This window comes from Brachycentrus maculatus, unplaced genomic scaffold (genome assembly GCF_059751285.1).
Source record: "Brachycentrus maculatus isolate JH-2025_06_01 unplaced genomic scaffold, ASM5975128v1 h1tg000124l, whole genome shotgun sequence".
Taxonomy (NCBI): Eukaryota; Metazoa; Arthropoda; class Insecta; order Trichoptera; family Brachycentridae; genus Brachycentrus; species Brachycentrus maculatus.
In genome coordinates, this window is record NW_028280877.1 from 874,530 (window position 1) to 896,919 (window position 22,390).

Genomic DNA, 22,390 nt, shown 5'->3' on the forward strand with positions numbered 1-22,390 from the left:
TACTTCACTTTAAATTATTATTGTTATTTGGGTAGAAAAACAAATAGCACAAAAAATATAAATCCCAATCTTGGCTAGCTGCGGTGTATTACGTTCGTTCATTACACAATTATATCTTTAGATATGATAAACTAATAATTACTGATATCATCAGACAAGCAGTCAGATAATGTCAGTAAAGACAAAAGCCAGTAACATTTAAAAAAAATCTAAGTATGTAGGTACCTTATTTTGTTGAAAACGAAAAGTATTTATTTTTTTAATTTTGAAAATAGGGCTTGTTTCAGAAATGCCAAAACCTTATATTTTTCATTCATATTTTGAGTTTGAAAGATCTTATTTGAAGATATTACTTTAAAGACATGTCTGAAGATCACATGAAAAATGAAGATAATACGAAAAATGAAGATAAAAATGAAGATGATATTAAAAATGAAGATCACATTAAAAATGAAGATCGTAAGAAATATGAGCAGCTTAAAATTTTTTATCAGTTTTCTAAAATTTGCAGTTTAGCCAAATGGCAAATTTCCATTTTCATCCATTCTTGTATTGTTAAGCATGTAATTGAATCGTATGAAACAACAAAGTATTTTTTTTATTACCTTAAACATTTATTTGTTAACTATATACATACATATAAATACATATCTATTTTAACCTAATATACACACAAAAAAAGTAAGAAATACACATTTAATTGCAATTCATTATTTAATTCCTAGAACTCTTTTTACAATACATTTCAGTTCTTAAAATAGAAAGGAGAGTGAATGCTGGGAACAAAGTGAATGGTGCACTGAAATCAGTTATAGCAAATAAAAACCTATCAGCGGAAGCTAAACTGGCAGTGCACAACGGAGTCCTGGTTCCAACTCTAATGTATGAAAGTGAAACATGGAGTTGGCAAAAGAAGGATGAAAGTAGACTGAATGTAGTCGAAATGCGATCTCTCAGAAGAATGTGCGACAAAACGATGTACGATAGATGTGCGGATAGTGAAATAAGGAAGGAATGCAAAGCTGAGATAAGCATTATCGATAAAATTAAGAAAGGTGTGTTGAGATGGTTTGGACATGTAGAACGAATGACTAAAGAAACAACGGTAAAACAAATTTATGAGGGGAATGTTATTGGGAAAAGAAGCAGAGGAAGACCGAGAAAAACATGGCACGATCAGGTATGCCAAATACTTGAAAGTGGTCAAGTTAGGTTAGGTTAGGTTAGGTTAGGTTAGGTTAGGTAATCGGCGGGTACGTATGAGGAGATGCATGAACGTGGAAGAGGCGAAGAATGTTTGCAAGGACAGAGCGGTGTGGCGCTCTATTCTCTCTGCCTACCCCTGCGGTGAAGCGGCGTGATGGTTAGTTAGTCAGTTAGTTAAAATATGATCTCCGTGTTTGAGAAAGTTTAATATTTTTTTTTTGTTTTCTAGCCATATCTCAAGATCACATGAAGTACGAAGAACACAAGGAAGAATCATCAAACATTAATCGTAAATTTTCAAAATCCAGTCGAAGAAAAACTGATAGATGTTTGAAGAAGATTATTGCACCGTTTTGTAAAGTCGTTCGCCGAGGTGTTAAAGTAAATGATGTAGAAGACAGTTCCATGCATAGAGATGTTGCAGAGTTTCAAATATTTCTCTCTGATAATATTGATTTCACCAAATTACTGTATGATACAGCCAATTTACTGAAAATTTCTACTCAAAGTACAGGTTTGCCAAATAAAAATCCTTTTACATGATTTTAAAAAAAAGTGCAGATATTAAAATTGGTGTAGGTCTCTGAATAATATTTTCCTGCATTATGCTGTGTAATATACATTACAACCTGGAACTAATTAAAATGTCCATATTACACGAGCTAGTATAGTACAGGTTTGCAATCCCAAGTACTCAAGTTATTACCGCTATGCTCCTTTTTTAAGTATTTTTTCTTCTTTTTTTCTCCTTTTCTTTTTCCTGTAGGTTCTACTTTTTCTCCTATACTTTCTTTCCCATATAGCAGCAACGTCCTTCCCCCTAAATTTATTTACTCAAGACATGTGCCTCCCATCAAATATATTGTACTCTTATATCCATGAATCTGTAGCATAGGACTGCCTTCATAAGACTATATACATTTATGTAATTACGACCCATGTCAATTCGATGTGGTGCTCTATGCACCACATGGATGAGGATAGAGGCCTGAAGAAAATTAAGACAATTTGCACATTGTTAGTGTTACTCTGAACATGTAATATTGAACACCTCCCATTGTGATTTGGGTTTCAGACAGCGCTCTGATAGATGGGGATAAGAAAATATTATGAATACATAAAAAGAGAATACTGTTTGCATTGTAGGGTGATAAGCAGTGATGGAATTCAAAATTTTCAAGAACTGGTTCCCCCCCCTATAAAAAATAATTTTTACATTTATTCATTTATTTGTTTTTTATTCTGCACATAAACAGAACATTTACATAACAACTGAGATTGCTCCAAATGCTGAAGCAGTTATCTTTCATGATATTTTTTTTAAAAATGATGTATGATAGATGTGCGAATAGTGAAATAAGGAAGGAATGCAAAGCTCAGATAAACATTATCTATAAAATTAAGAAAGGTGTGTTGAGATGGTTTGGACATGTAGAACGAATGAGTGAGGAAAGAACGGTAAAACAAATTTATGAGGCGAATGTAAGTAGAAAAAAGAGCAGAGGAAGACCGAGAAAAACATGGCACGATCAGGTATGCCAAATACTTGAAAGTGGTCAGGTTAGGAGTCGTAACAATCGGCGGATATGTATGAGAAGATGCATGAACGTGGAAGAGGCGAAGAATGTTTGCAAAGACAGAGTGGTGTGGCGTTCTATTCTCTCTGCCTACCCCTGCGGGGGGGCGGCGAGATGGTTAGTTAGTTAGTTAGTTTATATTATTTTTACTAAGTGCAATAACTTAACCGAATTTTTCCACTATTTTTTTATCCAATATTATTTTCTCTTTGTGAGGTTCAAATATTTTTACAAGCGTGCTCCGATGCACGATTTCAATAGGAATATTGTGTGACAACAAAGGGTTAAGGATCGGTTTGGCGAACTCTAAAAATTTTAGGCACCGTCAAAATTTTTCGAACTGGCTGAATCCCCACACTGGCGATAAGTTATAACAAAAAATTAAACTCCGTAACTGCCTCTAGCATTTCTAAGACTTTAAATAAAATATTATATCTGGATTTTGTATTTATATTTTCTTTTTTTCAGGCGTTCTTGTATATTTAGTTGATAAAATGAAAAATGAAATATATCTCAAACCCCATTACATGAACAATGTGGCAAGACACAAAGTTAATTGGCCGATAAGTGAGTAGATCTTAATTCTAATTCTTTATTATTATATATTATCCAGTAAAACAAGAATAAACCGGTAAAAAGTTAAATTTTCAAGTGTATTTGTTAAGGAAATTTATTTATTAAAAACATTACATGTTTTTATTGGATCATAAATGTTTTAAATCAGTTGTGTAACATTTCCACCACGTGGTGCAAAAAACTATATCATCTTTTACCCATCATTTTTAATACTTATTTTCTTTAGAATAATCCATTCTATAACAAAATATTTAGATACAATTAACATTTGTAGTGTGCGTCTCTTTCTCTTCCTCAAACACAAGTGCTTAATATAGTTTTGCAATGTGCGGAGCGAGCCAAATGTAAATACATTTATTTCATATAATTACGGCAGCTGCGAAGATCAACAAAGCCCTGGTTTTACGGATACATGAATTTTATTTGTACAAAACAATATTTTTTTGGATTATTTCCATAGATGTCAGTAGTATGAAAATTTTTCTCCTTTTTGAGAATTTGAGTTTCGAATTCAGAACATTATCGAAAGTGTCACAGATTATGTGACCACCACAGATAAAGATTTAAAAATAGCTTCAAAACAATTGTATTTTATTATTTGTACCAACCAGCTTTCTAATCGGCGATAAGTATTCATAAAACAGGTTTTTTAATTTTTTTTCTGAATTAACTATTGATCAGTCTACTGTATTAATCAGTCTACTATATGTCTGCCTCTGTTATGTAATGGTCAGCGTAATTACCTACCGTGCTGGAGATCTCGGATTCGATTCCACCCCCGGTGAAAACAAATATTAGTAATTTTTACATGCTAATATTTATCTTATTTTACCCTGGAAAGGTCCCTTGAAGCCCAGTAGGATCACCTTGCCTTCATATAAGTAATGATCAAAATAACACTGTCGATATGATGCAGTGGCCTATGCACCATTGTGAGCGGATAAGGGTTAGAAGAAGTAGAAGTATTAACCAATATTCAAGCAAATCTTAAGTTTCTTTATTTGATTATAAATATTTAGGTGAAGGCAAAACCCTCGCAGCTCACTCGGCCTCCACGAAACAGTTTGTGATTGTTGAGGATGTCGTGAATGATAAACGTTTCAGCGAAGGAATGACGTGGCTGGATGCCAAGACAGCTTTGTGTTTACCCGTTGTTCAGCCGGACAACAGTTGCTACGCTGTCTTGGAGCTGTATCGTAACAACGATGATCCGTATTTTGAGGTATGGTGTCAATTTGTTTAGACCGCCCTTTAAGTTCATCCGCTGCAATTCACTTTTTACAAATAGTACAAGGGCCATTTCAAAAAACTTAATCACACTCACACAAGCCGCTGTTCCATGTTGCAAGGAACAGAGAGATAAGTAAAGGGTCTTTTGGAGATAGTCGCCAGTAGGTGTTTCCTTTCCTTGATCAATCGTAGCACCTCGTTGTTGGAGAAATAAATAATACTTTTCTTAATATTATATTAACCGTGACAACTTTTGGTACAGTAAATAAAAGTTCTGCTGTGATGTTAATACCTTAATGACATCTATTTTTAGTTAATCAAATGAGTAGTTACCAAATACATTTATGCTTTGAATATGGAATCATTTACAAAAATGCCAACAGTATTATTAGAATATTACAACATTTTGAGTGTGTCCAAATACTAAAAAAAAAAAAAAAAGCTTCTTTACATCTCACCAATAGATGTCTCTAGTAAAGTTCTAGTGATTCATGAACAAGATTTCTAAATTGGTTCATATATATAAAACTTCCAAGAATTTGAGTAGTGTGGTTGTCAATAATGGGTAGAATTGGTGAATGTTACACGTGTGTAAAGTGATCACTTAAACCAGCCTATGACGGTCGTAAGCCCCGTAAATGCCCAGACTTCCATATTCTTCTTCATCTTTGATGAGATGTCAAAAAATAATATTAGAATATTAAATCGTACCCTGCTTTTCGCGTACACTTTGATAAAAAGAATCTAAAATTTATTAAAATAAAACAAATCAAATAAAGAGTAAAAATGCTTGCACAATTATAAAACTGGTTTGTACAGGACCAACTTCGTTCAGCACAGTGTTGCACCGGTTGGATAGGTGCCGCGGTACATCAAGCCAGTAAGAGAATATCACTGGAGCAAAAAATTCATCTCAACAAAGAACTCCTTAATCTTCTCATGCAGTACTTTGCTGATCAAGTTAGTTTTGATAAAATGATCTACGAAATGATTGTAAGTACTTTCTTCTGATCTAGACCTCAAAATTATTTTTAAGAAATTCAGATGAAAGGCCTGATAACATTACCAATAAAATGAAGAAAAAGATTTTTATTTTAAAGTAGAACTGTAATGGTATATTTTTTTATTCTTTCATTGGATAAGAGTATATCAAAACACTGTCTGAAAGCAAATCGAGCAAGCATTTACATAATCGACATGGAGTATGTTGGTGATAATATGATGGCAGACATGTACGATGAAGGCTGGGATAATTCCATCCCCAAGAAAAAGATCAAAGTCAGGTATGAATTTGTGTATCACAAAATCTGCTAGCGATAAATGATAATACTTCCATACACAAAAATAATCATTTATGTAACCTTAAATGACCAGGGATACCATTTGCCTATGATTTGTAGTGTGGTAGTACTGCTTAATATGGTGCTTTCTGATAATATGGGTTTCTGCAAGTATAGAAAGTTTAATAGATTTATACATATTATCCACTGACACTTCGTGATGGAATTGCATTTTTAATATATTATTAGATTAAAACCAATATTTTTAGCTTTTCCACTTTATTTTAATTTGACCAGCGACCGGGTTTTGTCGTTACCGACATCATCAGACTGGTGGGGATGGACCCACCAGTCAGATGATGTCGGTAACGACGAAACCCGGTCGCTGGTCAAATTAAAATAAAGTGGAAAAGCTAAAAATATTGGTTTTAATCTAATAATATAATAGAAAGTTTAGTAACTATTCTTGGTAGATGACTTCTTCTTTGACTACTATTTGCATCCAGGTGGTGCATAGAGCACTGCATCGATCAATAACTACACAAAGGCTCTTGCTTTGATAATCAGTTCTATGCTCGTTACATATCTTGGATGTAGGAGAGAAATAAAAAGATATAGTTTACCTGTCAAAAAAATTTACTATACAACAGGTTTATAAGTCTTTTGATGTGCAAATTTGTTTGTGTTTGGAGCAATAATTATGATATAATAGTTTTTGGATAATATTTTTTGTTTGTCATCCAAAACCTGAATTCATTTTGATTTAAAAGTGTATGGTTAAACCATTTATTTAAAATTGGTGTTAATTTTGAATCTCACTCACCTTTCTTACAGTTTGGGTAATACAGATACACCTCCCGGGCTAGCAGCCAACTCCGGAGAGGCGGTGATTGTAAACGACCTATACACGGATGAGCGATTTCACAAGGAAGTCGATCATGTAACGGGAACCATTGTGCGATCCGTATTGTGTCTTCCACTTAAAGCCAAAAATGGAGTAATCGGTATGATTACAAATTTGAAATAAAAACTTTTCATCCCTTATAAGCAAAATATCGCAAGGGTTTTCTTCTTTTTGTAGTGCCATCATCTTAATGATGATGACGAAAATTGGTAAATATTGTGGTAATTTTAATCTAATCACTATGTCTCAATCAGTTGTGGCATTTTCACCATGCAACACAATTATTACATCTTTTATTTACTATTAAAAATACTAATTTTCTTAATTTTTTCATTAAAAAAAGAGATTAGTTAGTAAGTTGCTAAACAAAAGTGTATAATAAATCTTCATTCATTTAAATATTCTTTGAAAGTGATTGATGTCACCAACCACTGTTTGCCTAATTGATTTTAATATATTTTGTATTTTTATCGCAGGTGTGATTTCTGTTATCAATAAATTGAACGAAGAAGCATTTACCACGGAAGACAAAGAATCTTTTTATATTATATCTCACTACTGTCGCCAAATCGTTCAGTATTCTAATTTACATAACAAATACATAGCATCGGTATGTTTTATTTTAATTTCAATACATATTTACATTATCATCCGTGTTTATATAAAAATCACTAATAAACAAACATGGAGATATGTCTGCTCTTGTAATGAAGAGGTTGGAATGCTGAAGTCATTCCGGAAATCCAAGATGAACAAGTAGTGAGTTAACTATAAAATGAGATAACTTTGGCATTACTTCTGGCGCTAGTTTATATTTGTTTTATATCAGTATTTTCAGAAATTTAATGATACTGAAAAGAAAATTTTTGCATATTTGTTTTTTTGACTGAATAAAAGTAAAGTTAAAGTTATCTACACTATGAAGCTAAGCATTAACTTCTATATGTAATTGATTTCTTGGGGGTCTTAATAAATATATTTGAAGAAGCAAATATTATATGAAGGGAAAACAAATCTAATAATGATATTTTTATTGTTGTTTCCAGAAAAATCTTAATTTGGTTTATGAAGAACTGCTTCAAAAGCACATGAAAACTTGCACTCACGATTTAGATTCAATGCTTCAATATCATGTGACCATGCTACCTGACAAATTCAATGAGTAAAGTATCTACATATTACAAACATAGTTATTTTCAATATTATCTGCATGTAATTTGTTGCAGCCGTTTTTTGTTATAATAATAAATTTACTATGGCCTCCTCCTGTTAGAGACGTATAACACAAATACCATCAATTTGTGGAGTTCTCACTGTAAAGTCTATCCTCCCCAATTCAAACTTCTTTTTCAGCAGAGTGGTTTCAGGCTGAAGTGATTTGCTAAACCTAGTTCTCGGTCCAACTGCGTTCAGCCAATTCAACCTGATCACTGCTGATCAGAAAGAGAGACTTTTGCGTTTTCATTATTCAGACAGACAGTATCTAAATAGATACACAGTTATTTAGATACACAGTTATTTAGATACACAGTATGATTAGAGAGCCATGTTTTAAGTATAAATTGATTTCAATCCAGTATTCCATTCCAATAAATAAAGTTTTGAATCCTGAGCACTACCAAATTATACCTCTCTCTGTGATAGTCATGTTGGAGATATTTAGTGTAGTATCGCAGACATGTCTGTCAGCAACAATTATGTTGTTTTTTTTTAAGAAAGAACACCACAGACAAAATACGGTGTACAAGATATTAAACCTCATCCTTATATTACATAGTTGTTATTTTATTAAATAAAATCCAGTTCCACCAAGAAATGTCAGTACAAAACTTAAATCTTATGTCTTGGTATTCAGTCAATGCATAAATTTGATTGCATATCTCTAGTTCCTAATATATTTGACAATTTGATATCAAAAACTTTATAAATATTCACACTTCACTGTTAATGTTAAATTAAAGAGTTTTATTTAGAGAGGAGAGTTAAAGTGACACATTCACAACTCGTAACAATCCGACTTCTAAGAAATTATTACTATTGCTAGTCTGTTGAATGTGGAAGAGGCAAAGACGGATTGGCGTGGCATTCAATTTTCTCTGCTTAGCGCCACAGCGACATTGCGCCACTTCCCTGTGAGGAATGGTTACTTAGTTAGTGTAATGGCAATCTATTTAATTAATAGAACTAGAATTGGAATTACATTTAAGTTCTTTATGCATCAGTCTTGAGGAAATAATTTACAAAGATGGGGGATTTCAATGAAAATAAGAATCAGCCATTATTATTATTATTCTTCCTACACCATGAAATATTGTCTGTTAAGGTTTGAATGGTATATACAAGCAGATTGCAAGGACCGAATTCCTGAATTTGTATTCTACATGATAAACAAGTTATCTTATGGGATACAGTTTGACCGCACTGTCCTGTCGGAGTTTATCCTGTCCGTATTGGAAGGGTACAGAGACAATCCCTACCACAATGCGGAACATGCCTTTACTTTTGCACACACTATGTACAATATTATCATGAGGAATATTAATGAGTTTAATAAAATCGAGGTAAGTCTCACCTAACCTAACCTAATCTAACTAACATAACCTAACCTCAAAATAAACCATTAACACACTCGGCTTTTTGTCATTCTATGCTTGTGAGGGCAGAAAGGATGAAATGGTATATTAACATTATATTAATCCACGAATCTTAACACACTATGGGCGTTTGTGCACTACCTGTAATTTTACCGTCCGGCAGTCCGGTTTGAAAAATGAAAGCGACTACGGCAGTTTAGAGTGATCGAATTTACGCGCAACGTGTTCACGCACTGATCCGAAGAAAGATGGACAAAAGCACAAGCCAATCCAAGCCAATCATCGTTTTAAAATGCTAACTGACGTGCCTGACGGTAAAATTCCGTGTAGTGCACAAACATCCTAAGTACGGGAAAGGTATTTCTACTCATTCGGTCGATTGATGCTTAAGGACGGGAATGGTATTTTTACCTTCTGCGCCAGCCTCATTTCAAAGTCAGAAAAGATGGAATTACATATTTAATGTTTTTATATGAATATTATGTACCAATCTCTTATATGTACATAACTATCAAATCCAGTCGTCAGTAGTCCGCAGGCGTACAAACACCCGTCCGAAATGTGTTAATACGATCTGGGTTTTGATAACACAAAGAAGTTAACATTTAACTGTAGTGTACATTACTTTGACTTTACTTCTGAACCTCTATTTCAAATGTTTTTGTCATTTTAGACCGATTTTTGATACGTATTGTCAACATGTTAAAGCCCGTGAATTTTCTTTTATGAAAATTTTGTTTTGTTGCCAAATTGAAGGAATTTTCAAGTTATCTACACTACGTTGTCGAAATGTAAATTTCTGTATGTAATCCATGCCCAAATTTAAACATAATTTGGTCACATCAAATAGTTTCTAAATTATTCTCATCCCAACTCACTCATTTACACTTGCCGAATATGCCTGAACTTTAAACGTATCCCTTCATTGTCTCGATTCATTTATAAACTTTGCTCATTGAGTGACTATTTTCTAGATAATTGCGCTGATGATAGGCGGCTTCTGCCACGACATAGACCATCCGGGTGTCAATAATAGTTACTTGGTGGAGAGTAAACACCCACTGGCTGCTGTCTACACGGACTCCATCCTAGAGAATCACCACTACTTCCTTACTCAAAAATTACTCATGGTAATGCTCATGTACATATTGTCAGTCAATCCTCATTTTTCTCATTTATTTTGGAAGGCCTTTAAAAAACAAACAAATATTCCCACAAGAAGCAGATCCGTGCGTCTTTTCTTAAACACCTATCCACATCTAAACGGTGAATAGGGCACTGCATCGGACCGATGCAGTGTAACTTAATCATTGATTACACAAAGGTAAGATGTTTGGTTGACTACATTTATTTTTTCCAAGCCAAACTTCACAGGCGACATATATGATTTAAAATGTTTTTAGTAACGATTTTAAGTAACAAATTAAATAGATTTTTAGTAATGATTTTAGCAACGTTTTTAGTAACACAGAAGGATGTGAGATTCTTTTCTAATCATTTCACATTCTGCAAAAATTCATCTTTGTTAAGATATAAGTGGTGTAAATCCATTATTTGTGAAAAAAAACATTGAAAAACACAGTTAAAATATTGCGAATGAAAATATCCGGTCTAAATGATAAGTAAAATAATTTGTTACCTACCTCAAAAGAATATTACATGTATCTATTATGAATGTCTCTGCTAACTTACTGAAAACTTTAAATCATAGATGTCTCTGCTGAAGTCCAGTCTGAAATAAATGTGTGTTGTTATTTGCGACATATTTACAACTTTCCAGAGCAATGTAGTTGTCAATCGAGGATAGAATGGTGAATGTCGTGCTAATGACATGTTGTGATTAGCCCAGTAAATGCTAATTATTTCAGAAGAAAAACTTCATTTGGTATTTTACTGAATACATTGCTAATATTTTATTGATTAATTCATAAACGTAGGATAAAGGAGTTTTATCAAACCTCACACCAGAAGAACAGCAAGAGGTCCTGGAAGAAATAAAATTCAACATCCTCTGTACGGATCTGGCCATCCATTTCCGCATTAGGGCGGAGTTGGCTCCGGTGGTGGCCAACAAGGCGTTCGACTGGTCACTCCCCCGGCACCGCAACCTCACCAAGAGCATGATGATGACGTGCTGCGACCTCGCCGTCCAGGGAAAGCCCTTCAACATTGTGAAGCAGATTACGGAGAATCTGTACGAGGAGTTTTATTCGCAGGTAATAAATACCCGTGTCCCTTGCTGGGATGAATGGTTGCCAACCCTTATAGATACGACTTATTTAAAGTGATGACCTTAACCCGCATCCACTCACTACTGGGTGAAGGTCTCCTTCAATGCCTGCCACTCCTTGCAGTTTTGGGCCTCCCTCGACCACTCCTTTCCAGCAATTTTGGCGATGTCGTCTGCCCATCTCGCTGGTTGACGGCCTAAATTTTTACGTCCAGTTCTCGGTACCACTCCATAACTTTTCTTCCCCACCTGCCATCTTCTCGTCTAGACACATGGCCCGCCTACTCCCAATTCCTCCTTGTAACTACACACGCTACATCAGTAACTCTTGTCCTTCTCTGGATCTCCACATTCCTGATTGGGTCTCAGATAGAGATGCCTAACAGGGAATGCTCCATCGCTCTCTGCGCCTGATTTAAAGTATTATCTCAGAATTGCATTATTTTCAACTTCATTAAAAGGAAATTTGTGCTAAAAAACAACTAATGTGACCTAATAACACAAGTAAAGATTTTTTGGGTTGATTTACTGTATCCCGTTATGAACTAGTAAAGTACTCAAAGGGAGACTAAGAACGGGTCGTAGGAACTCTTTAATTTTTCTTTGACCCCTCTCCGACCCGATGGTGCATAGGGCACCGTGTAGGTTTGACGCAGTATTAATATATATTAATCTATCATCAATTATATGAAATGGAGGTAATTAGTTCTGCGCTCAAGAGAGAAGCGGAATATATTTGAAGGAATACAAGTAATGAAAAGTGAAAGAGCTCAAAGTCATTACTGCTACATAGGAAGGAAACGTAGGAGGAATAGTATTGTAGATGGGAAAAGGAGAATAGCAGTTCTAGTACTAGCAACTAGTAACTTGTACTAGCTTGAGTCACTTGGATGCTGCTAATGAGGAAGAACTCGGAGAATCAGGAACTCAGCCTGACCTTATACTTCCTGATTGAAAGACACACGGAGACATGTTGGCCCAAACTGGTTAATAACCACTGAAGGCGGATGGATTGAAGACTGCAAACTAATCCAAAGTGGATGGCAGAGTTGTCACATTGCCTGTGAAATTATTTGTATGCGTCTTGTTCTTTTTCAGGGAGATCTAGAAAGAGAAATGGGCTATGCTCCCCTGAGCATGATGGACAGAACCAAAAGCATTAACCAAGCTACAGAACAGATTCATTTCTTGAAGATAGTCGTACTTCCTTGTCTATTACTGCTGCAGGTCATCCTGGAAGGAACAACTGCCATGACAGAATACTGCGTGTGAGTCTAATATTTGTAATAGATATCTCGGGTAGACAAAGTATACACGAATACTGATTTAAATTACTTGTAGAAAAGCGCAAGAAAGCTGGCAGGAATTGAACGAGGTGCGGGGGAAGAAGTTGTGGCAGCAAGTGGACTCCTATCCCAAGATGGTCACCGACATCACCAAGAGCAAGTCTACCTCCTGTCCTCACGGAGACACCCTCGAGAAGGGAACTTAATGCATCGTCTGTGGTACGGTTCACTAAAATAGGACATTGCCAACGCGATTGACGATGTCTCGCCTAGCTGACCTCTCTGATACGATATCCTATTTCTTCTCATCCTTCATCCAATGAATTCAAATTATGTACATAAATATTTTTCGATAGTTAAATATATATATTTCCACATGTACCCATATTTTTATGGTTTCAATTTTGCTAAGCATTATATTGTCTTTACAGTGTCTTCCATTTGTAATATTTCCCTTTAAAACAGTACATATTTATACTACTTTTTGACATCTCATCAAAGATGAAAAAGAATATGGAAGTCTGGGCATTTACGGGGCTAACCGTCATAGGCTGGTTTAAGTTATCACTTTACACACGTGTAACATTCACCAATTCTACCCATTATTGACAACCACACTACAATTCTTGGAAGATATATGAACCAATTTTGCAATATTGTTATTGAATCACTAGAAACATCTATTAATGAGATGAAAAGCTTTTTATTGAGCAGAAACTCTTTTATTAGTGTGTGAGGTCGGAATCCTGGATTATAATATTGGTGAATGTTACACATGTGTAAAGTGATCATTTAAACCAGCCTATAATGGTCATCAGCCCTGTAAATGCCCAGACTTCCATATTCTTCTTCATCTTTGATGAGATGTCAAAAAATAATATGAAAAATACTCCTATAATTGGAGATAATCCAGATTTGTGAACAAGTATTTGGACACACTCAAAATGTTGTAAGTACATATTTACATTAGAACCAAAATGCATAAAAGGGACCATAAAATTATCTTTATTGAAGAATTATAAAATGAAGGAGAAATTAAAGAATAAATGAAATAAATGAAAAAAATTGTTTTCCACAAATTTATTTATTAACGTAAATTTAACATATTTTATACAGTACGTAGATTTGTATCATTTTGCTAGTTATGTATTCATTGCATAGATATAAAAAAATAAAAAATAAAAAACAAAAAACAAGAACGTCCGTAAAACGCATTAAATGCGCAAAAATAAAGCGTCCATATAACTTTGCCACATTTTTTGTTCTATCGTATTCATTGCTCATTGTTTCTTAAGAATATTTAATGTATTTATAATAAAGTTTATAGACGTCGTTACATTTTCCAAAGTGCGCCATAAGACTGGAATGAAGGGACACACTCGCGCAACGCTGCGGCTGCGATCTTTAATGCACGATTCTTAAAATAAAATATTAGTGGGATCAAAGTATAATGAGAAATATAACATTTAATCAGTCTATTTACAAACATAAATATTATACAATCTGCCGAAAAGAAACTGGGTTATCATTATTATGCTTATTCAGTAACAAACTAAACAAAAACTTATAACTTTAAAAATTATGTTGTTTTAAAATTACTATTTATCTAAACATAACATAATTATTTTATTTATTGTTTCGGCATTAACTTTGTGGTAAGACATGTTACAATGATTAAAGAAAACACTTGGTTTTTTACCACTTGAGTTTTATTATAGACTACATGTTTCAGAAGTTAAACTTCCATCATTCAGGTCTGTATAATAACTAAAATATAAAATTGTTCTATAAATAAGGAGAATAATAAAATTGTTCCTTTGTTTTCAAACTCCGTCCCTTGACTAACCCCTTCCCCTTACTTTCCCCTCTCCTTATTTATAGAACAATTTTATATTTTATATTTTAGTTATTATACAGACCTGAATGATGGAAGTTTAACTTCTGAAACATGTAGTCTATAATAAAACTCAAGTGGTAAAAGTGTTTTCTTTAATCATTATAACATAATTATAAGGACAACTAGTGTCACAAGCAGCTTTTTTTAAAGACTTGTGAATTCCAAACATTATCTACTGAACAAGAAAAAGAAGTTAGCAGTGCTTGAGTAGGATTATATTAATTGGCAGTACAGACATTTTCATTGTCGAGTAGATACTGTTTAGTATTACTTAGTCTTAAGGAAGAATCTGTGAGCTTCAAAACCGGTTGACATTATAATAAACTTATAAAAAGATATATAGTGATTTTATAATAAAGTAATTTTGTTTCATATAAAATGGAAAAAAAAACACAATGTTAGTGCTTCAGAATATTAATCATAGAAAACGTATAAATTATATTTTCATTCCAATAATTCATTAACAGTGGAACCCCGCAATTCGTTCACATCTCTTTTCTTTAAACTTATTTTTAAAACAATACAAAAACATTCGGCATAATTTAATTTTCATGTATCTATCCAGTTAAACATACAAATAGTTTTCTCTTAACCTTACCGGGAGTATGGACGTAAATGAACGTCGGTGCGAATTTCCCTTTATGAACGTCGAAGTCCGTCTGTCAGTTAGTATGATGTAACATGTATAGCAATGACATCTGTGGATATTTGTGTGTAATTTTGTCATAATTGAAAAATATTTCAAAGAGATATCTTCACAATACATGAATTTAATGAAAAAATATCTTTTTTTCGTGTAAAAAAAACTCACTCCCCAGAGAAAGTCCGACATCAATTTTTGTACTCCCGGAAAGGTTAATTATACTATCGCAAGACCTTCCACCCCATTAACTTTTCTCAATACAAATAAAAAGCAGTTAAATATTTACTCATTTCGTGTACATTGATCATTTTCATGTGTGATTTTATACATCACATATTATATATAATACAAGTTTAAATAAATCGTCTGGAAGTCTGAAATAGAACAATCCAACTTATAATATGGTCAATTTAATTTAGCATTCATATATATTGCTATTCAGAAAACAAATTTTGTACAAATAACAGGATTCCACGTAAATTAATTTGTATAACACATACAAAATTCATATATAAACTCTTATAAGTTGAAAACTGAATCGGAATGAAACAAATTCATTGATTTATAAATATTTGTTTGAGTCACACAATTTTTATTATCTCCGCTTCAATTTCTTAACTATACAAATTATACTATATTTATTTCCAAGAAAATAAATTATGTAGATGTGGAAAATAAAATCACACACTTATTGCTTGCCAATAAAACTGTATTTGTCACATCAGATAAGCGCATTTATCAGGTGATTATTTTAGTACAATTTTTAGATTAAACGAATACCAAATATGGCGGAGATTCAATTTGGTTTGTATGCTTTTGGAAACAAGTACAGTAAAACCTGATTTTTACGTTTTTTTAGGCACTGATAAACAAATTGTGAAATCAAGGAAAGTATAAAGAAAGGTAAGGAAATCAAAAATGCAAATGAGAAATGAGTTATTAAATAGATATTTCTGAAGCAACAAGGTTGAATTTCCTATGATACATCGCTCACTCCTTTCAAGAACGTCATAAATAAAAAATCGCCAATTTTCAGTTGTGCATGTTTTCAGAAAGCCCAGAAAATGTACTATATCCCAGCAAAAGAGGCATATTTTTAACTTAATATTTACCCACTACAGGACAGATAATGTTGTTTTTGAATTTTGAAGAAAAGGCATTGTTTAATTTTTTTTATAAATATACTAAATATTTTTCAAATGGAGAAAAAACCTTCAGGTTTTACCTAAAAAGATCTGTTGCACAGTAAAAAGTTCGATAAGTATCTTGATGTTTATTTTTAATATATTGTGTTATATTTTTAAACTTTAAAAACGTTCTCCTGAAAAATCAAGTTTTTTGATTTATGAGGTTCTTGAAAGGAGTGAGCGACATGTGTAACCCAATTCCAAAAAAGTGTGCTCTGTGAAAACATGCAAAGAGGGTAAACTATTGTCTATTGTTTACCCACTTTTTTGCTACTTTCAAATTCGTATAAACAAAATTATACCATAAATTAAACATTCTCTCGACTATTTTCTCCCAAAATGTCAAAAAAATTATTCTCAACATAGTGTAAAAATGGGTGACATAAAATATACATAAAACATTGATTTATATGAAGGTGAAAAAGGAATATAATTTTCGTTACATAAAAAGGGGGAAAATTAAGTTTTACTGTACATCATAACAGAAATATCCTCGCTTTATCCTGATTTGATTAGTTGCATTTTATTATAGTGTGGTTAAACATGCAAAATTTACCTTTCTTCCACCAAATATCACATAATTGCTTTGTCACTGTAACATTTAATGTATATTACAAGCCTTAAAAGCTACAAAAGGAAGAAAAAAGAAACACCAACCGAATTCCTAAGAGCTGTAAAATCAGAAATGTTATTGAAAATACTTGGTTTAGGCGGGCAATATGAAGAAAGTTTGAAGATTTTTATATAGTATTGATAAATGAATTAATTCGTTGGTATTGAAGCTCATTTTCCTAAAGTCTCGGATAACAAAAACAATAACTAATTTCTGTAAATTTGATTGAAGGAATTATATGAAATACAAACATTTTGTATAATTTATTGCCATATTGCATTTATATACATATTCATATTTTTTAAAGTCTGGTTTCTGAGAGAAACTAACTAGCCGGAGTAAGCGAGATATGCCTGCGCTTATATGAACACGCGGTGCTCCAACTGAAAAGATGAACATCTTATCCGAATAAGTGTGTTTTGTCTTTTGATTATTTACACATAAAACACCGATAAACCTTTAGGATCCAACCCAAATAGAATACATACATAGTATAATATTGGCTAACTTTAAAAATAGCTTACACTTTAGTGAGATAATATATTAAAAAGGATAAAATACGTAATCGTACTCACCGTGAGCATTATTTTTACAGAAGATATTAAAGTCAACGCAAAGGAAAGAGTTACATATTATTGCAAATGGACATTTTTCATAACCACAAATAACTTATGTGCAAAACAATGTATGTTGCATGAGTGCACACTTATTCATCCTCACTTCCTCACTTCCTCGCTCGCTAGGGTACAATGTGTTCATTCATTACAACCTAACCTGGGGGAAAATGTAAATTGTTAATTAGGCGGCAAGACTAAATAAGGCGGTTCGTTTCAACAAGTTTACTCTGGCGTATTGTTTTACTTATTAGAGTACAACATAATCCGAATCCAAATAATGTGATCTATTTTATACAGTCATGAGGATATTAGTAACGACCATATCGGAAATTGAACACATGAAAATTAGTCTATGATAAATTCCATAGTGCTGTCCACCTCTGTAGTGATGTAGGTCCCAGGTTCAATTTTTAGAGGGATATCAAAATAAATAAATAATTGATTTTTACACCCCTCTAAATTTATAAAACCCGATTATTTCTCTGAATTAGTATGATTCAAAGCCCCGTGCATCATTAGTTGCGGACGAGGATTAAAAGAACAGAATGTCAGGGTTAAAAATAAAAGTAATCGCTTGCAAACTTTTAGTTGGTTGGCAAAGTACTGTGAATAACGAATGTAGTGCAGAAGGGGGTTAGAAGAAATTCCATAGAAATCATAGTTAAGTAATTTCACACACTCCTTTTCTACATTTTCAGCATTTCTATGGATTTTACCATAGACAAGTTTTCATATCAACAAGGTCACGTGACCCCGGAGATCGAGAAGAACCAATGCCCCTGTGTTTAATGTGATGTGGGGATTTTTATCCATATTTACTGGCCATGTTCTGTATGTCGAGTTGGGCTGAGGCGGAAATGATTTGACACATTGTATCCGTATTTGTAGAGCTCTTATGTGTTCCTTATCTTGCCAGGCACGTAGTTCTTGTCGATGGTGGCTTCTTGCAGGAACATGTGAAGACATCTTTCATTCTGGGCGAGCGGGTGTCCGGCTATTTTGTTGATGAACAATTCCAGACCTAAAACCAAAATTATACATAAAATTTCAAATGAACATGGTATTTTCGTTGCTTTGTACGGGCGATTTAACAAATTAATCCAAATTCTGAATTATATAGGAATTAGAACTTACAATTTACAAGTATTAATTCGTATTAACACACTTCGGACGGGTGTTTTTCATGCCTGCGGAAACCCTGTGTTTTTTATGCTCGCTGGTGACGGGATTTGATAATTATGTACATATAATAGTTAAGACCTTGGTAGAGAGATTGGTACATAATATTCATATAAAAACATTAAATATGTAATTCCCTTCATTTTTGACTTTGAAATGAGTGCAGCGCAGAAGGTAAGAATAACCATCCCGTCTTTGAGCATCAATCGACCCAATGGGTAGAAATACCTTTCCCATCCATAGTGTTTTTTTTTCACTTTAATATTTATTCAACATTACCCTGGACTGGAACCTGAAGCAGAGGGCTGATCACCTTTCCTTCATGTGTTTACGATCAAGATAACACTGCATTTATTTATATGATGCAGTGCCCTATGCACCATTGAGGTGCGGATAAGGATTAGAGAGAGAGTGTGTTAAAATAAAATGACTTGGTCTCATTATGTTGAATTGGTCACTCTTAAGGAATTAAGGTTTGAAAAATTTCAGGTAGGTGTTGTGTGCTGCATAAGCTATAACCCGAATGTGCAAACCACGGAAAAAGAATTGTATAATTGTATTAATTGTATATATATATCATCATATGTATAATTGTATATATATATCATCGTTTTATCACGCTAACTGAAGTGCCGGATGGTAAAATTCCATGTAGTGCACAAACGCCCTAAGGGCGCTTGTCCACTACCTGGAATTTTACCGTCCGGCAGACCGGTTTTGAAAAATAAAAGCGAATACGACAGTTTAGCGTGATCGAATTTATGCGCAACGTGTTCACGCACCGATCAAAAGCACCGATCCGAAGAAAGATGGACAAAAGCACACGCCAATCCGAGCCAATCATCGTTTTATGACGTTAACTGAAGTCCCGGGCGGTAAAATTCAGTGTAGTGCACAAACGCCCTAAGCGTGTTTAGTTATGGAGGCTATAATGGAAATATAACCTTGACTGTACGGCTGTCCAAACTTAAAACACAGTAAGGTACATTTTTTTTGCATTTTTGAAGTAAGTAGAATCTACTTAGTCCAAAAATTTGAAAAAAACGTACTACAAAAAAAATGTCCCTTACTGTGTTTTGAGTTTGGACAGCCATGTAGCTGCTGAAGTAAATATTTTCAGATAGGGATATCTCGTTACCTTTTCTACGGTCCTCGATGAACTCCTCTTCGAAGATCCCGTCATCGCCCCTAAACGGCATTTGTCTTTTCCAGGCCTTCCCCGGTAAGGGGGGAACTACAATCTGAAAACATCACACTTCCATCACAGTACAACAAATCACGCAAATTAAATCATAACTAGGTTTGTCTTCCATTCATATTCTTCTAGCTTCTATCTGTGGAGCAAATGTATGAAATATATGTGGTGTGGTGTGGTGAAAATATATGTGGCGAATGTGAGAGGGAAAACAGAACGAGGACAACCAAAAAAGACTTGGCACGATCAGATCAATCAGAACCTAAAATCTGGCAGTGTCAAAAGTCTGCGTAATCGGAGGGCATGTATGACTAGATGTATGGATGTGAAGGAGGCGAGGAGTGTATGTCAGGACAGAAGAGTGTGGCGTTCCATCCTCTCTGCCTACCACTGCGGGGAAATGGCGTGATGTTAGTAGTAGTAGTAGTTCTATGTGTACTCGAGTGGTGCAAAGGGCACCGCATTGGAATGACGCAGTCACCTTGGTTGTTGAAAATATAAAGGCATAGTGATCAGTTACACGCTCCTTCATACGAATAACCATCAAGTTAACACTGCATCAATCCGATGCGGTGCTCGATGCAGCATTTGGATAAAGAAAGAAGATTTTTATTTTCATGTTGTTTAGTTGTCTTTGCAGTTCGTCACAATCGATCTATACAGGTCGCAGTAACGTCGAGAGCTTTAAAAGGCATTGAACCCTAACAAGTATAATAAAGATATCAAGACTTCAATTGTGGATCCATAAAAGACCATTAAAACGCAACCATCATTTTAAAAACTGTACAAATGTGAAATACGTAAATGGTAAATAAATTGTCGAAATGTTTTCGTGTCAAAATTCAAAGTGACTAATTAGGTTACACACTTGATATGACACATTGACATTACGACAAAGGTTACACCGAAATTAGTTTAATAACAATCAAATTCATTGAAACAAAAGCAAACAGTGTTTAAATTTCATAATCGATCAGTTTAAAGAGATTAAAATAAACTATTTCCGCCCCTTATAGGACAAACTAAAATGATAACAATGTTTACAATTGTGCAAAATTCTAGGAATACGAAATTGATGGACTTACTTTACTATCTCGTTCCAGTTCATTTCGCAGCCATTCAAAATCACTATACCGCCTCCTGACACTAGATTCCTTTACTTTAAACACAGGGAGATTCGTCTGAAATTATGGAACGTAAAATAATTAACACCGATGCGATAACAAAGTGATAATTGCGAACATGTTTGATATTTGACAAACCGTCCAATTACCGACATTGACGCGGCCTTGAAAGGTTAAATCGAGCATTAAAAGGGATGAATATTGAATAATGAACCATAATCCAATTAAGTCAGCATAAATATATTAGTAGTATCACGGTATATTACCCTCATTCGAACTTCGTAATCGGTATAGCGTTTCTTCGCAACACCCATGGTTGTCAGCGGGTTTACGACGTCGATTTCCAGGAAATTAGCCGGGGCAGCGTATGCATCGTCCAGTGTCTGCTTCTTGACATTTAAACGTCTTGTTGCGTCAACTGTAGCGTCGGATTCAGCCATCATTTCTATTTAAAATGAATAACAAACACAGCGGACGCCCCTCGCGAAGGAAATGACATTTGCATAGATTACAAGTTATATAGATCGCAAACTTATAGCATATGAGTCATAACACAAGTTACATACACACAAACACATTTCATTTAAAAAGTAAGATGGCGCGCTACAAAATACAATCTATCTCATTTTCTCCAATCCCACTCTTCTAAGGTTTATCATTTTGGTCGTTTCTTTCTTTTGTACTTTTTACGGGGGAAAAAAGGATAGTGATATTTTACTTCGTACCGAGAAGTCCTTATACTTAGCTTGGAGTAGCTGGACATTTGTGTATGGAAAATCGTCACACACAAATACTAGTACAAAATATATGACTCGACTTCACTTCGTGCGTACAGAAACCTGCTTTGTGTAATTTGGACTGTTCTAGAAATGGCCGCTAGAGAGTACGAAGGGCTCGGCGGGAAAATTGAATTGATTTTATATCCACCGCAGTTATTTTAGCAATTTACAACTTACTCAAGCTGTTAACAGTACGGGTGAACATTTCCGAGTGTTTTTATCATAGATCCTGTTTTGGCATAGCTCTTTTTCCTCTCTTATAGTACCTACTAT

General features: G+C 34.0%; 2 protein-coding genes across 2 annotated transcripts; one reads left to right on the plus strand and one right to left on the minus strand.

The window, feature by feature from the left end:
* Positions 1-298: 298 nt before the first annotated feature.
* Positions 299-15,298, plus strand: LOC148309423 (cAMP and cAMP-inhibited cGMP 3',5'-cyclic phosphodiesterase 10A-like). Its single transcript, XM_088260085.1, has 14 exons — positions 299-459; positions 1,436-1,720; positions 3,252-3,350; positions 4,379-4,581; positions 5,409-5,582; positions 5,733-5,872; positions 6,704-6,873; positions 7,250-7,383; positions 7,820-7,935; positions 9,097-9,334; positions 10,342-10,497; positions 11,305-11,583; positions 12,696-12,865; positions 12,939-15,298. Exons 1-14 carry the CDS (start codon positions 363-365, stop codon positions 13,087-13,089), a joined length of 2,412 nt encoding a protein of 803 aa, XP_088116211.1. The 5' UTR covers positions 299-362; the 3' UTR covers positions 13,090-15,298.
* Positions 15,115-21,843, minus strand: Snx3 (sorting nexin 3). Its single transcript, XM_088260086.1, has 4 exons — positions 21,605-21,843; positions 21,300-21,395; positions 20,158-20,260; positions 15,115-18,861 (listed from the first exon to the last, which is right to left on the minus strand). The coding sequence occupies exons 1-4, from the start codon at positions 21,779-21,781 to the stop codon at positions 18,734-18,736; spliced, it is 504 nt and encodes a 167-aa protein (XP_088116212.1). The 5' UTR covers positions 21,782-21,843; the 3' UTR covers positions 15,115-18,733.
* Between the last annotated feature and the right edge of the window lie 547 nt (positions 21,844-22,390).